This window comes from Crinia signifera, chromosome 3, assembly GCF_055691185.1.
Source record: "Crinia signifera chromosome 3, ASM5569118v1, whole genome shotgun sequence".
NCBI classification, from domain to species: domain Eukaryota; kingdom Metazoa; phylum Chordata; class Amphibia; order Anura; family Myobatrachidae; genus Crinia; species Crinia signifera.
The window spans coordinates 162674788-162688428 of record NC_139219.1 but is presented as its reverse complement, the minus strand read 5'-3'; the positions used below and the strand labels follow the sequence as shown (position 1 = coordinate 162688428).

The 13641-nt window shown below is 43.6% G+C and overlaps 1 protein-coding gene across 1 annotated transcript in view; it reads right to left on the bottom strand.

Annotated features, from left to right (window-relative positions):
- TRAPPC3L (trafficking protein particle complex subunit 3L) overlaps window positions 1-13641 on the bottom strand; it is an 82225-nt gene that overhangs the window by 49314 nt on the left and 19270 nt on the right. Inside the window, exons 2-4 of the mRNA XM_083174699.1 lie at window positions 11790-11837; window positions 9147-9244; window positions 4040-4139 (exon numbers count right to left, since the gene is read on the bottom strand). Coding sequence (XP_083030825.1) covers window positions 4040-4139; window positions 9147-9244; window positions 11790-11837 — 246 coding nt within the window. The remainder of the gene's footprint in view (window positions 1-4039; window positions 4140-9146; window positions 9245-11789; window positions 11838-13641) is intronic.

Below are 13641 nucleotides of genomic sequence, written 5' to 3'. Positions count from 1 at the left end.
GTGTGTGGATGTGTCGAGGGATGAGGTGGTCAGTGACGACATGGGTGATAATCTGTAATTGGGTGTTTGAGGAGGTGTTAAAACGTGCTCACAACAAAACAGTGATGGGTGTAAACCACAAATAACTGGGAAGGGAAAGGGGGAATGGTGAGAGGGCCAGTCCTGGCATGTCAACAGTAGGGCTGGTTGGTTGTGACAGTGTAATGTGTGCCCAGGTGACAAAAATAATTTTTTGATAACTTATTTTCAGACCATATCTGATGGATAACTAAAATGGGGTATATATTCATATGTTGAACCAGTGGTCAAGGAACAAGAGAATTTCTACAGAAATACTGTGTAATTATTCTCTTCATTTAGACCTCTTGGGGACATGGTTCCCATCAGGAATATCAAACGAGTTTCTTGTTTAAGAAGCTCTTTGTCCCAGTCACCCCTGCGAATACCCATCTCCACTTTTACCATCCCAAAGGCCTTCAGACCATTCGGAATACCTCCATGATGTTTCAGAAAATGTTTGGCAACAGGGGTAAGGGTTTTCATTTTCTCACGGTCTCTGGTGGAATTTTTGATACTGAGAAGGTGTTCTGACAGCCTCTTTTTGAGTGGTCTGCGTGTTTTGCCCACATATTGTTTTCCGCAGGGGCATTCCAGGTTGTATATCACCCCTGCGGTGTCACAGGAGATATAATTAGTGATTTTCCATGTCTTCCCGAACTTGTCCGTATAAGAATTTTGTGGAATCATGTGAGGGCATATCCTACAAGGGGATGCGGTTAATTTCCCGGCGGTCGGGATCCCGGCGGTCGGAATCCCGACACTGGAATCCCGACCGCCGAAATCCCGAAACTTTCTCCCTCCGTGGGTGTCCACGACACCCATAGAGGGAAAATATAATAGCGTGCCGAGCGTAGCGAGGCACCGGGCCCGCTGCGTGGCGAGCGCAGCGAGCCCGCAAGGGGGGGGCGATCCACGTCCCCCCCTTGTCGGGATTTCGGCGGTCGGGATTCCAGTGTCGGGATTCCGACCGCCGGGATCCCGACCGCCGGGATATCATATCGGATCCCCTACAAGTACCACATCTCAAGGAACCCTTTTTTGTAGTCCACGTAAGTCGTGTAATCCACGATTGATTGCAGCAAGCTCTGCCCCCTTAGGCTGCAGGAATCAGCAAGTAAGGATTCTCCTATACACAGCCTCAGGTGAGGACATTCAAACAAGCCACAGGTCGTGAGACCATCCACAGAAAAGAGGGTACATTTCTTGGGGGGAGATTTAAAAAAGAGGGGGTTCTGGGGAAAGAGCTGTGAGACGTGGTCATTAAAAGGGCTGGGGTGGGGAGGGGTGTTGTGATTAGACCTCTGCCACACATTCTATCCTGTCACCTGCCCCGCAGACACGACCCTGTCACCCACTACATATGCCTGGCAGACACTGGGTGGGATGCCCCTTGTGTGACACACTTTCTGTGTTCTGTACCAAATGTTGTCACTCCCCCTCAGTGTTCTGTCCCACCCATTGTGTCACCCCCTTCTGTGTTCTGTCCCAAATGCCACCCCTCTGTGTGACCCCCCCCCTTTGTGTTCTATCGCATATATTGTCACCCCCTGCGTGAACACGGCTGTGTTCTTTCAATGTGTGACACCCCCTTTGTCTTTTATTCCAAATGTTGTCACACCCTCTCTCTGTTCTGTCCCAGCCATTGTGTCACACCCCCCCTCTCTGTCTTCTGTCACTGTTTTGCACCCCCTCTGTCTTCTGTCATAGTGTGGCACCCCCTCTCTTCTTTCACTGTGTGACAACCCCTTTGTCTTCTGCCACAGCCATTGTGTCACCCTCCTCTGTGTTCCATCCCAAATGTCACCCTCCTGTTTTCTGTCACTATTTGCATTATGATAAGGTAAGAGGCATTACAGTGTGTGGAATAATGCATCATGGGTATTACAATGTGTGGCATAATGCATAAGGGGCCTTAACGTATGTGGAATAATGTGTAATGGGCATTACAGTATCTACTATAATGTTGCCCTGAAGAAGACCTGCGAAGCGTACGCCGGCTGACCTGGCGGCGCGGACGTTCTCTCATTATTACCTATATTGTGTGTGACTGTATTTCTAGTCCTTTTCAGGACTCTAATGTACCAAGTAGCTATATTGCCGACAACCCAAGCCAACCACTGTGTTTAATACCAGCGGCGCTGGGTGTGACGGCGGATGCACGCTAGCCGGCATCACAAGAACTCGTCCCTGACAGAGAGAGTCTGTGGTTAGCGGCAGCAGCGGCACCGTTATAGCGATGCTATAATTATACTTTATATGCCCACATGTATGCTGTACACTACAGTTGCACCAGTAAGGCGCATAGCAACATTGCAACTTATCTCCATGATACACGGTACTTGCGGTGCATGAAAGTCCTGCAGTTATCTACTCCATGTGTATACATACCTATTTTCTCCACACTGTAATATACTAAATGACCATAAGAGTATTACCTTAATAATTGCACAGAGTGTGGCATAATAGAGGAGTTACAATTGGAGCTGCAGGGCTCTGTATACAGTCCACAAGCATTATTTCAATAAGACACATGTCTCCCATAAACTTGATATAATCATAAAGAGGAATTACTCAAATTGTGTCAGAATTGTATCATTAGTAAGGTAACTGATTGTAGAACCCGCACGAGCCATTTTAATTCACACTTGTTCTCACTTGTGTTTATGTTGTATGTTGTTCGTTATATTTCGCAGATTTTAAACCAATAAATATTAAAAGGTATATTTTATGTCTCGTTATTATAAATGGTGCACCACCATATGACAAACTTTCTTCTTTCCTCCATGTTAAAGTCTATACTCCTTTGTCCGTGGTAGCACACCCCTAAAAGCCTATCAATTATATACAACTGTATTTAACCAGTAAATAAAGAGGGGGCCTAATTCAGTAAAATAATATCAATACTCAACTCCCAGTCTTGTGCAATAGATCACCCCCGTTTGATCTACTATAATGTGTAAGGGGCATTACAGTGTGTGGCTTTTTGTGCAGTGGACATTACAGTGTGGCATAATGTGTAAAGGGCATTATGGTGTGTGGAATAACGTGTAATGGACACATGTGTTGTATGATGTGTAATCGGCAATAACCATGTTTAGCATATTGTATAATGGGCAGTATGGTGTTTGGTATAATGTGTAATGGGCATTACTAAAATATGTATACAGTACATGCTGTATAATATTAATATGGGTCAATATGTGCTGTGTAATGTGAATATGGGTCACTAAGTGCTGTGTATTGTGACTATTGGTCACTCACTATGACCTGTGTAATGTGAATATGGATCATTACGGGCTGTGTAATGTGACTATGGGTCACTACGTGCTGTGTAATGTGACAATGGGTCACTTAGTGCAAAGTGGCCCATAGTCACATTGCACAGCACAAAGTGACCCATTGTCACATTACACAGCACGTAGTGACCCATAGTCACATTACTCAGTGCAAAGTGGCCCATAGTCACATTGCACAGCACAGAGTAATGTGACTATGGGTCTCTACGTTCTGTGTAATGTGACTATGGGTTACTACGCGCTGTGTAATGTGACTATGGGTCACTATGCACTGTGTAATATAAATATGGGTCACTACGCGCTGTGTAATGTGAATATGGGTCACAGAGTGTAGTGACCCATAATGATATTACACAGCTGGGTGATGGATGCTAGGTCAGAGATAGAACTAGCAGCAGTGCTGGGGGGCACCAGCCAAAATTTTGCCTAGGGCATCAAATTGGCTAGGGCCGGCTCTGCACCCAGGTGCTAGGTTCTGGAGGCGAATTATGTCCCATGGTCCCTACATCTAGTTAGCAGGAGTCTGGATTTGACATGGGTTTGAGGATGGGCCCATCACAGGACTTCTCTGGGAAAATAACATGCAATCTTGACTAATATACTGTACCTACATTACCAAAAAAACACATTTTCCAGTAACAAGAATTTCTTTTATACCAGACATCAGTGCTTATTTACATTACCTTTGCTATTATATCCACAGTCTCACTAAAACTACGACACTTCTTTATACCAGAATTCGCCAAAAAGTCTTCAATTAGCCGAATTCCAATGTTGTATCCCCTGAAAATGGCAAATAAATTCATTTTTGTATCATACGTAAATATGAAAACCATTGTTTACAATATAGTAGGTGCTGTCAATATGAATATTCGTACCATACATTATATACATTTAAAAGGAATATGTGGTAACATTATATGCATTTAAAAGGAATATGTGGTAAAAATATATATTATACGTTTTCTACAAATCTAATATTAATATAACTAGCGTATATAGGGGATTCCGAGGTATTGTCTTTCCAAATGTTTATATTTCTGGAAAAAGAGGTCTAGTTCAGGGGGTACAAGCCCTCTTTAGAACCTGTTGGCATTGCTTCCCAATATACTGTATGGAACTTCTGAAGAAGACCTATCATGTTTTTTTTTATTGTGATTTGTTATTTATTATGTAACTACTCATGGTTTCCAAAATAAACAAGGTAGTAGCCCTTTTCTATTGTCAAAATTATCTGGTTAATATCCGGGTTGCTAACATGTCGACCCAGGTCAAGGTGTTGTGTTAAAGCACCAAAGCATATAACCCAGGATGACCAACCCGGCAATTTGACCCGATTTATAAGTAGGGTTAAACCCCGATTGCCCCCTGTATAATGGGCAAAATGAGTTTAATGTGAAATTGCTGTAACCTGGTTGGAGCCAGGTCAGAGTCGGGATCGAGATGTGAAAGGGGTATAAGTTGTATAAATAAAATGTAGTTAACTTGTGTACAATTTATTTTTTTATTAAAAAAATATAATTTTATTTATAAAGTGTTCAAAGTTGCTATACAGATATCAAAAACATAGTATAAAGAGTGAGGAAAACATATACATACTGTACTGTACAGGCATTGGCGAATCTAGAATTATGGTAATGGGTGGTCCCAGATCTAGACATAATAGCAGGGGGACCTTTGCGCGGCGTAGCCGCGCGGCAAAAAGGGGGCGTGGACTCATGGGAAGGAGGCGTGGCATCACAAAAAGGGGTGTGGTATTACACTTTAGACCATACACAGTAATGCCCATTACACATTTTAGCAAACTCCGTAATACCCATTACACATAAAGCCACACGCCATAATGCCAATTACACATAAGGCCACACACCATAATGCCCATTACACATTGTGCCACATATCATGATGCCCATTACATACTATATAACAAACCGTAATGCCCATTACATATTTGCCACATAAGTGCTGCTTACCTATATGCTCATTGCTAGGGGGTTCTTGCTTGATGGCACCTTAGTACCCATTACACATGATGCCGCACACCATAGTACCCATTACACATGATGTCGCACACCATAGTACCCATTACACATGATGCCGCACACCATAGTACCCATTACACATGATGCCGTGCACCATAGTACCCATTACACATGATGCTGCACACATAATGTCCCTTACACATGATGCTGCACACATAATGCCCCTTACACATGATTCTTTCACAACAGAAAATGCAGGGATTTACCCGGGAATATGGTCCCAGGATCATGCAGGGACATTCCCAGGCTGACCCTTTATACACCAGCCTAGTCCCATTTGCATTTAGTCCCTAGTGCATTTTCTGGTGTGAGGGGGAGAGACAACCACTCTCCTCTCCCTACCCCTCTTTAACAAACCAGCTATATCTTTGGAACCAACTGACCCATTTACATGAGACCAGTATCATATTGAAGAACTTTTGAGTTGGCTTCGAATGATTTTGGTCCCGTGAAACTGGGCTGTTTGGTTCCAGAGAAATCTGCCCTCAAAGAACATAAACAGTCATGAAATTACATTTAAGAAATGAAAAAAAAAAACGGTTTAACCTCAATATCGCTGGAACCAATTAACCCATATAGATCCAGCCTGGTATCAGATTGAAGGCCCAGCGATTTGGGTTCGAATGTGATCAACCTTGAGCTTCAGTGATGCCGAAGGGGGAACTGGCAGCCGTTGAACTGGGTGGGGGTCCCATGTTATCCTATAGGGAAAACGTTCCAGCTTTGCCTGGCCGTATCTCCGGTTCCCAGAGGGCTAGAGACACGGGGCTGGGCTCGTTGGAAAGCCCCATCCCTCAGCTACAAAATGGGCTAATGGGTGGTCCTGTGCACCCCCGGACCACCCCCTAGATTCGCCTATGTGTACAGGTAGTAAAGGCACAGACCTGAATGTATGACTGTGTATATTATATATAGAGCATATACAGTACTGTGCAAAAGTTTTTGGCAGCTGTCGAAAAATGCTGCAAAGTAAGAATGCTTTAAAAATAGAAGTATCAACTAACAAAATGCAAAGTTAATGAACAGAAAAGAAATCTAAATCAAATCAATTTTTGGTGTGACCACCCTTTGCCTTCACCATCATTTCTTCTTTGAAGGATCTCGGCGGAGAGGTTGTTCCAAACATCTTGGAAAACTAAACATAGATTTTCACTTTATGTAGGCTTGCGTAAATCCTTCTGTCTCTGCAGGTAATCACAGATAGGTTTAATGATGTTGAGATCATAAATCTGTGGGGACAATATCATCACTTCCAGGACTCCTTGTTTTTCTTTATGCTAAAATTAGTTCTTAATTACATTGGCTGTATGTTTGGGGTTGTTTTCGTGGTGCAGAATAAATTTTGAGCCAGTCAGTTAATCCTGATCAAATCCCCAACTCCATTTGCTGAAATGCTGCCGCAAACCTGCAAGGAACCTCCACCATGCTTTACTGTTGCCTGCAGACACTCGGTATTGTACTGCTTTCCAGTCCTTCAAAGAACAAAATGCCTTTTGTTATAGACAAATATTTAAACTTTTGACTCAGTAGTCCAGAACACCTGCTGCCAATTTTCTGCATCCCAGTTCCAAAGTTTTCATGCATAGTTGGTTGCTTGGCTGTGTTTCCCCATCTAAGGTATGGCCTTTTTGGTTTCAGCCAGTTCTGAGCTGATCATTGCTGGACATCTTCCGATGTCAAGGGGAAGTAAGCATGATGTGTCTTTTATCTGATGCACTATGTTTCCATGGCTGACCACTGCATTTACAGACTTCAGCATTGCCCATTTATTTGTACTTTTCAAAAAAGCTTGAACTGCACATGTTGAAACCACAGTCTGCTTTGAAATATTTGCCGGGAAGAGACCTTCCTTATGAAGTATAACTACCTTTTGTCTTGTTGCTGTGCTCAGTCTTTTCATATTTAAATCAATAGTTTTTATTATTGACAGAGTTTTATAAATGCATATAAAAAAAACATAAAAAGCATCTCATGGGTCATTATAACGGCATGCGATGCGATTTTTTTCATGTCATTTTTTTTACACCACAATATCGCATCTCATGTCCCGCAAAATCGCATGCGTTCGCATGCGTTTTTATAGGGTGTGCAATGCCATGACATTAGGAATACAATAATATGATTGTATGTCTGAAAAATAGATGTAACACACCCTCCCCCCACTATCCACGCCACCCCGAAGCATGGCGAGCGGAGGTGGAACGCGTCCTCCGACTTTTTCATAACCCCACTGTCCACCTTGGTGTGGAGTTGACTTTATATAGTGTGGCGAGCGCAGCGAGCCACCGAGCCCGAAGCGTGGTGAGCGCAGCGAGCTCTGCAAGGGTACACGGATTACTTTACATGTATTCCGCTGCGCTCGCCACGTTTCGGGCTCGGTGGCTCGCTCCGCTCGCCACACTATATAAAATCAACTCCACACCGACGTGAATAGTGGGGTAATGAAAAAGTCGAAGGGCGCGTTCCGCCACCGCTCGCCACACTTCGGGTTGCGTGGATAGTGGGGGGGTGCGTTAAACCTATTTTTGGGGACATACAACCATATAATTGCATACCTAATGTTATGGCATCAAACACCCTATAATATTACATATGATTTTGCAGTAGATGCGATGCGATGGCCCCGGGCTGAGAGAGCAGTGAATAAATGACATAGGAAAATCGCATTGCATTGCATCGCACATCGCATGGCCCTAAAATGGCCCATGCGATGCGATTTCACTACGCAGAATAGCCCACTAAGCAAACTGCGTAGTGGGCGCCATTCTAGGAAACAAGTACCAAACAATCACATTAGAAAGTCATGCATAAGTTCAGTCAATCTATTACCAAAGCTGTGCTCAGTCTTACCATGGTGTATGACCTAAAACATGAAACAGTCTTCAACAATATCACCTTTGTAGCAGTTTGGCTCTTCCTCACCCAGACTCATTAAACCTTCTACTCACCTGTTTCAGTTACTAACTGTGTTTCAACCTACATATGAAAATGGTGATCATTATGATCTGGTTTGTATGAGTGGTTATCATACACATGACTACAATCCTTGACTTTGTGCAAGTGTACCAGAATAATGTATGTCTTTTCGAAGGCAAAGTGATCACACCAACTATTGATTATATGTATATTCCTCTTCTGTTCATTCACATTGCTTTTTGTTAATTGATAAAAATAAATGGTTAACACATTTTGAAAGCCTTTTTTATGTTGTAGCATTTTTTCCCCACCTGCCTAAAATATTTTTTCACAATATTTTATATCCTATTAAGGGTATTTTGTGTTCACTCTAGGGTGTACTGCCATGGCGAATCGGGCCAAAATCGCATAGTGTATCTACTGCCCTAAATGTTTTAACCCATTTAATTAATATAAGGGTTGATGTTTCAAACAGGGAGAAGTGGAGAAGTGGAGTTGAGGAGTTGCCCATATCAACCAATTAGCTTTGAGGCATTTATACAGTACATGCTATAAAATGATAGATAAATGCTGATGTATTGCTATGGGCAAGTTCTCTCCTGACCCACTTTACCACTCTTCTAAATGCTTGATTCATCAATCCCATACTGTATGTTCTTTCCTCAGCATTTTTATGTGATTTACTCTGCATTTAATAAAAGTTACCATCAAATAAAAACTGTTCCGTTTTAGTGCAAGAATACATGAGTATAATAATTGTTACGTATTAAATTGGATCTGTTGCATAAAGCAAAAACAGAAATGTGAATCTAGATTATCAGTATATACTCACATTGTATCCAAGTATTTGTTCACTTCTTCATCGCTGTCATAATCTTTACACAACTGTGCTACTAATGCCCCATGTGTGAGAACAAAGAGATCTCTACTCTGAAATGAAAAATACATTAGTTTACATTTTTTTTAACACTTTTTCTGTTATCATATAACCTAGTGTTTTTATTTCTGCTCCCATACATGTAGGACATCAGTCCATAGTTAACAGAAGTCTTCTAACAACAATTAAACATATTATCATACGTTGGGGCAGATGTATTAAGCCTTAATAAGAGATAAATGCAAGGGTGATTGAGGGGGTTATTCTAGTCCATTCTTTCTGACAAAATCCTTCTTAGATGGACAAAACCATGTGCACTGCGGGTGGGGCAGATGTAACTTGTGCAGAGAGAATTAGATTTGGGTGGGGTTTTTCTTCAAAGTGAGATCTATATTGAAGTGTAAAATCATGCAGTCAGTATTTTCCCTGCACAGAAACAAAATAACTCACCCAAATCTAATTCTCTCTGCACAAGTTACATCTGCCCCACCCGCAGTGCACATGGTTTTGTCCATCTAAGAAGGATTTTGTCAGAAAGAATGAACTAGAATAAACCCCTAAGAGAGATAAGCGTCCAGCCAATCAGCTCCTTACTGACTTTTTTCAAACACAGCCTGTAACATGGCAGTTAGCAGGTGATTGGCTGGATGTTTATCTCTCTTTATCACTGTGGCATTTATCTCTTGTTAAGGCTTAATACATCTGCCCCATTGGGCAGATGTATTAAGCCTTAACCAGCAAACTTATTTTATTCTACGGGTGAAATCTATTGTTACGAGGCTGGCAGCCAGCAGAGGGTGTCCAAAGGAGCGATGCAATTGTTGCTCCATTGGAGCAAAATTGGTTCCCAGCGCCTGCATTTCAGATTGCCGCCCTGGGCTGAAATGTGTAAAAGTTAAAAGTTTGAGCAGTCAAATGGGACTGATTGTGCTTCGCCCATTCACTTGGTTTGGGGTTATCCACTATGTGCGGCTAAACATTATTCCCATGTAATAATCTGCTTGTATTATAAAATGGACACATCTATGCAGCATACTACCCCCAGTCATTTGCTTGTGAGAGAACCCTTCATTTCTATCTTCTGCAGATCTTAATGTATTCGGATAAATCTCTGTATAAGCTCACGTGAGAATCGCTCACAATTCTGGCTCCACACTCGCAATACATTTTTTTCTATGCACAAAGTGACCTGTTGCCACCCAGTAACATTAATTTAGCCTTATATGAGATGCACTGAAACTAGAGGGAGGAAGATTCAGGGGAAATTTGAGGAAGAATTACTTCACAGAAAGAGTAGTAGATAAGTGGAATAGCCTCCCATCAGAGGTGGTAGAGGCAAATACAGTAGTACAATTTAAACATGCTTGGGATAGGCATATTGATATCCTTACAAAGAAATAAGGATCAATTATGGTTTGAGGTAACATGTTTAAAAAAGGGGCAGACTAGATGGGCCAAGTGGTTCTTATCTGCCGTCAAATTCTATGTTTCTATGATACTCAGAGATTATTGTAATTGCTCTAAAGCTGGGTACACACTATACAATTCAATAATGATATTGGCAGCCCCCCCCCCAGCCTGAAGAGAATAGAGGTGGGTGTGTGACCTTAGAAAGTATCATGTGAGGCCACGCCCTTTTCCATAGGCCACTCTCCATTGTGGGGGCGCACAGCTCCACCGCACGAGTATCCCCTTTGACAGAGGCAAGAAGTTGGGCGGTATGGAGCCATAGATTCTGTGTTGGGCTGGAGAGATCCACATGAAAAAGAAAAAGGTCACACCTCATTGCTGCCGAGTAATGACAATACAGGGGGGACAGAGGCAGATAACAGTGGCTGTTGCCATGTGAAGACAGTCTAGGAAAAACTGTGGAAGTCAAGAGAGGCTGCCCTAAGTGCAGCACCCCAGTAGGACAGTGGCATCCAGGAGCCACATGCCAATCTAGGCCAGGCTAGCTGTACAGTGCTGGAAGACATACCTGTGAGAGAAGGACTGCAGACCTCCCAACTTTACATTAGGTGGGAGATGGACACACCTGCACAAATGTAGGCATTAAAATTAGGGGGGGCGGTCTTGTGGTTAAGGGTGTGGCGTATGATTCTACAAGTCCCTCTCTCTGCCCACAAGTATATTCACTGCTGCATGCAGGTGGAACAGTCACAGCATGTGAGTTATTGCATGTTAACTCCCAGGAAGCTGCAGCAGTGGTGGATAGCCGGGCACCTGCCGCTACCAACTGCCTGCCACTGCCTGTACCACACCTCTGTCTGCCCCATGGCACCCGCCATTGTCTGCCTTTGCACATAGGTGTGTAATAGCAGTGCTTCACTGCTGGCATGAACCTACAGATCAGACCCAACACATCATGGGTGCTAAAAAGCACCGTGATGTGCCGCTGATGGGTCTGATCCGATAGATTGAACCTGCAGCAGGTTCAATCTGTATGGTCCAACTCTATGCACATCAGAGGGGAAGTCAAACACATCCAATTTGGACCAATTTATTGGCCTGATCCATCGGGATAAGGTGAAATCGGCCCAAATTTAACTAGTGTATGGGGGTCTTAAGTCTGTTATTGCCTGCAGGTGCTGTACTTACAATGTGATGTGCTGAGGCAGAAGATGAGACAGCTGGTAAGTTCCAATCCTGAAACATTAAACATATAACAATTTAGTTTTTTCGGTACTTGTTTCCTAGCACGGTGCCCGTCGGGTCCCATCGCATACCTTAACTTAAAGTATGCAATGGGACCCGACCAACCCGATTTTCGGGCTTTAAAGACGTTTTTAATACAATTAAAAAATCGGTCGCATCGCATGCCATTATAATGTCAAATGCCGCCCCATTGTTAATGCAACGCCACGATCAATGTGAACACGAAGAGTGGCGGGCGCAGCGAGCCCGCGAGGGGCGGCGGTACGCGTCCTCTGACCTTTTCATACCCCCACTATCCACGTCGGCGTGGAGTTGATTTTAGATAGCGAGCGCAGTGAGCCCCGTCAGGGTACGTGCATTACTTCACACGTATTACGCGTCCCCTCGCGGGGCTCCACGCCGACGTGGATAGTGGGGGGGATGAAACGGTCGGAGGACGCATACCGCCATTCCTAATCGGTGGCGCCGTGCTAGGAAACAAGTACCATTTTTTCTTATTTACAAGAACTACAGTATAAAAAGGTACATAGTCATATAAACCTGTACACAAAGCTTATAAAGAGTCACAGGGTCTAAACAGGTCCATCAGCTCTAAAACAACCAGTGTCTGATTAACCAATAGGCTGAATAGGCTGTAGCCTAAGGCACCAGGACTATGAGTGCCTTGCAGGTGACAGCCGAGGAATAAAATTAAGGCCTGATGTACTGTGAGGGGTAAAGGTCTTAAGGCTAGATAGCAATGTAACTTGCTGATGGAACAATTACTTTATTTACATTGTGCTACAGTATCATCTGGGCAGCCTAATGCGAAAGACTCGTTCACACGTCTCAAGCATTAGATCATACATGCAAGTTGTTACATGCCATGGGCAGTATGAATGGTGAGTACCTGAGCGCCCAGACACATGTGTTTAGCAGCATTACAAGGGTAGCTACATGTGTATTAGCCTAGGCACCTGGAACCTTTATCAGTTGGTCACCAGCAAGTTGTTAGACAGTCATTAGGTCGACACCATTATGTCGAAATGCACTTTGGTCGACATGTGTCTAGGTCGACATGCAGGAAGGTTAGGGCGACAGGGTCATTAGGTCGACATGGTTAGGTCAACAGTTTTTCACAAATTTTTTACCCAAATGTCGACACAGTCGACATGGACACAGGTTAAATTGCACCATGTCCCCCATGCTTTGGGCCTGGTGCCCCGCAACACTCGGCACACTATTTTTTTCTTCCACCATGCCCTAGTGCAGGCTTGTCCAACCTGCGGACCTCCAGATGTTGTGAAACTACACATCCCAGAAGGCCTTACCACAGTTTTGATATTAGGGAATGCTAAAACTATGGCAAGGCATGCTGGTATGTGTAGTTTCACAACAGCTGGAGGGCCGCAGGTTGGACATGCCTGCCCTAGTGGATGGTAGGGCATGAAATACTGCCCGTCGGTACATGTTGGCTCGAAAAACAGCGAAAAAACCCATTTCGACCTTTTAACTGTAGACCTAACCAATGTCGACCTAATGAACCTGTCGACCTAATGGCCCTTTCTACCTAACCCATGTCGACCTAGACTCATGTCGACCTTCATGCATGTCAACCTACACACATGTCGTCCTAAATGCCTGTTGACCTAATGATTGTCTAACAACTTGCTGGTGACCCAATGACCGTAAACCCTTTATTTAGGCCTTGAAAAAAACAATGAAAGATGGGCACTATCCTTGCTCACACGCAGTGGCATAGATAGCGTAAGGCAGCCCCTGCTGCTGCTTGGGGGAGCAGGGGCTGCGTGGGCGC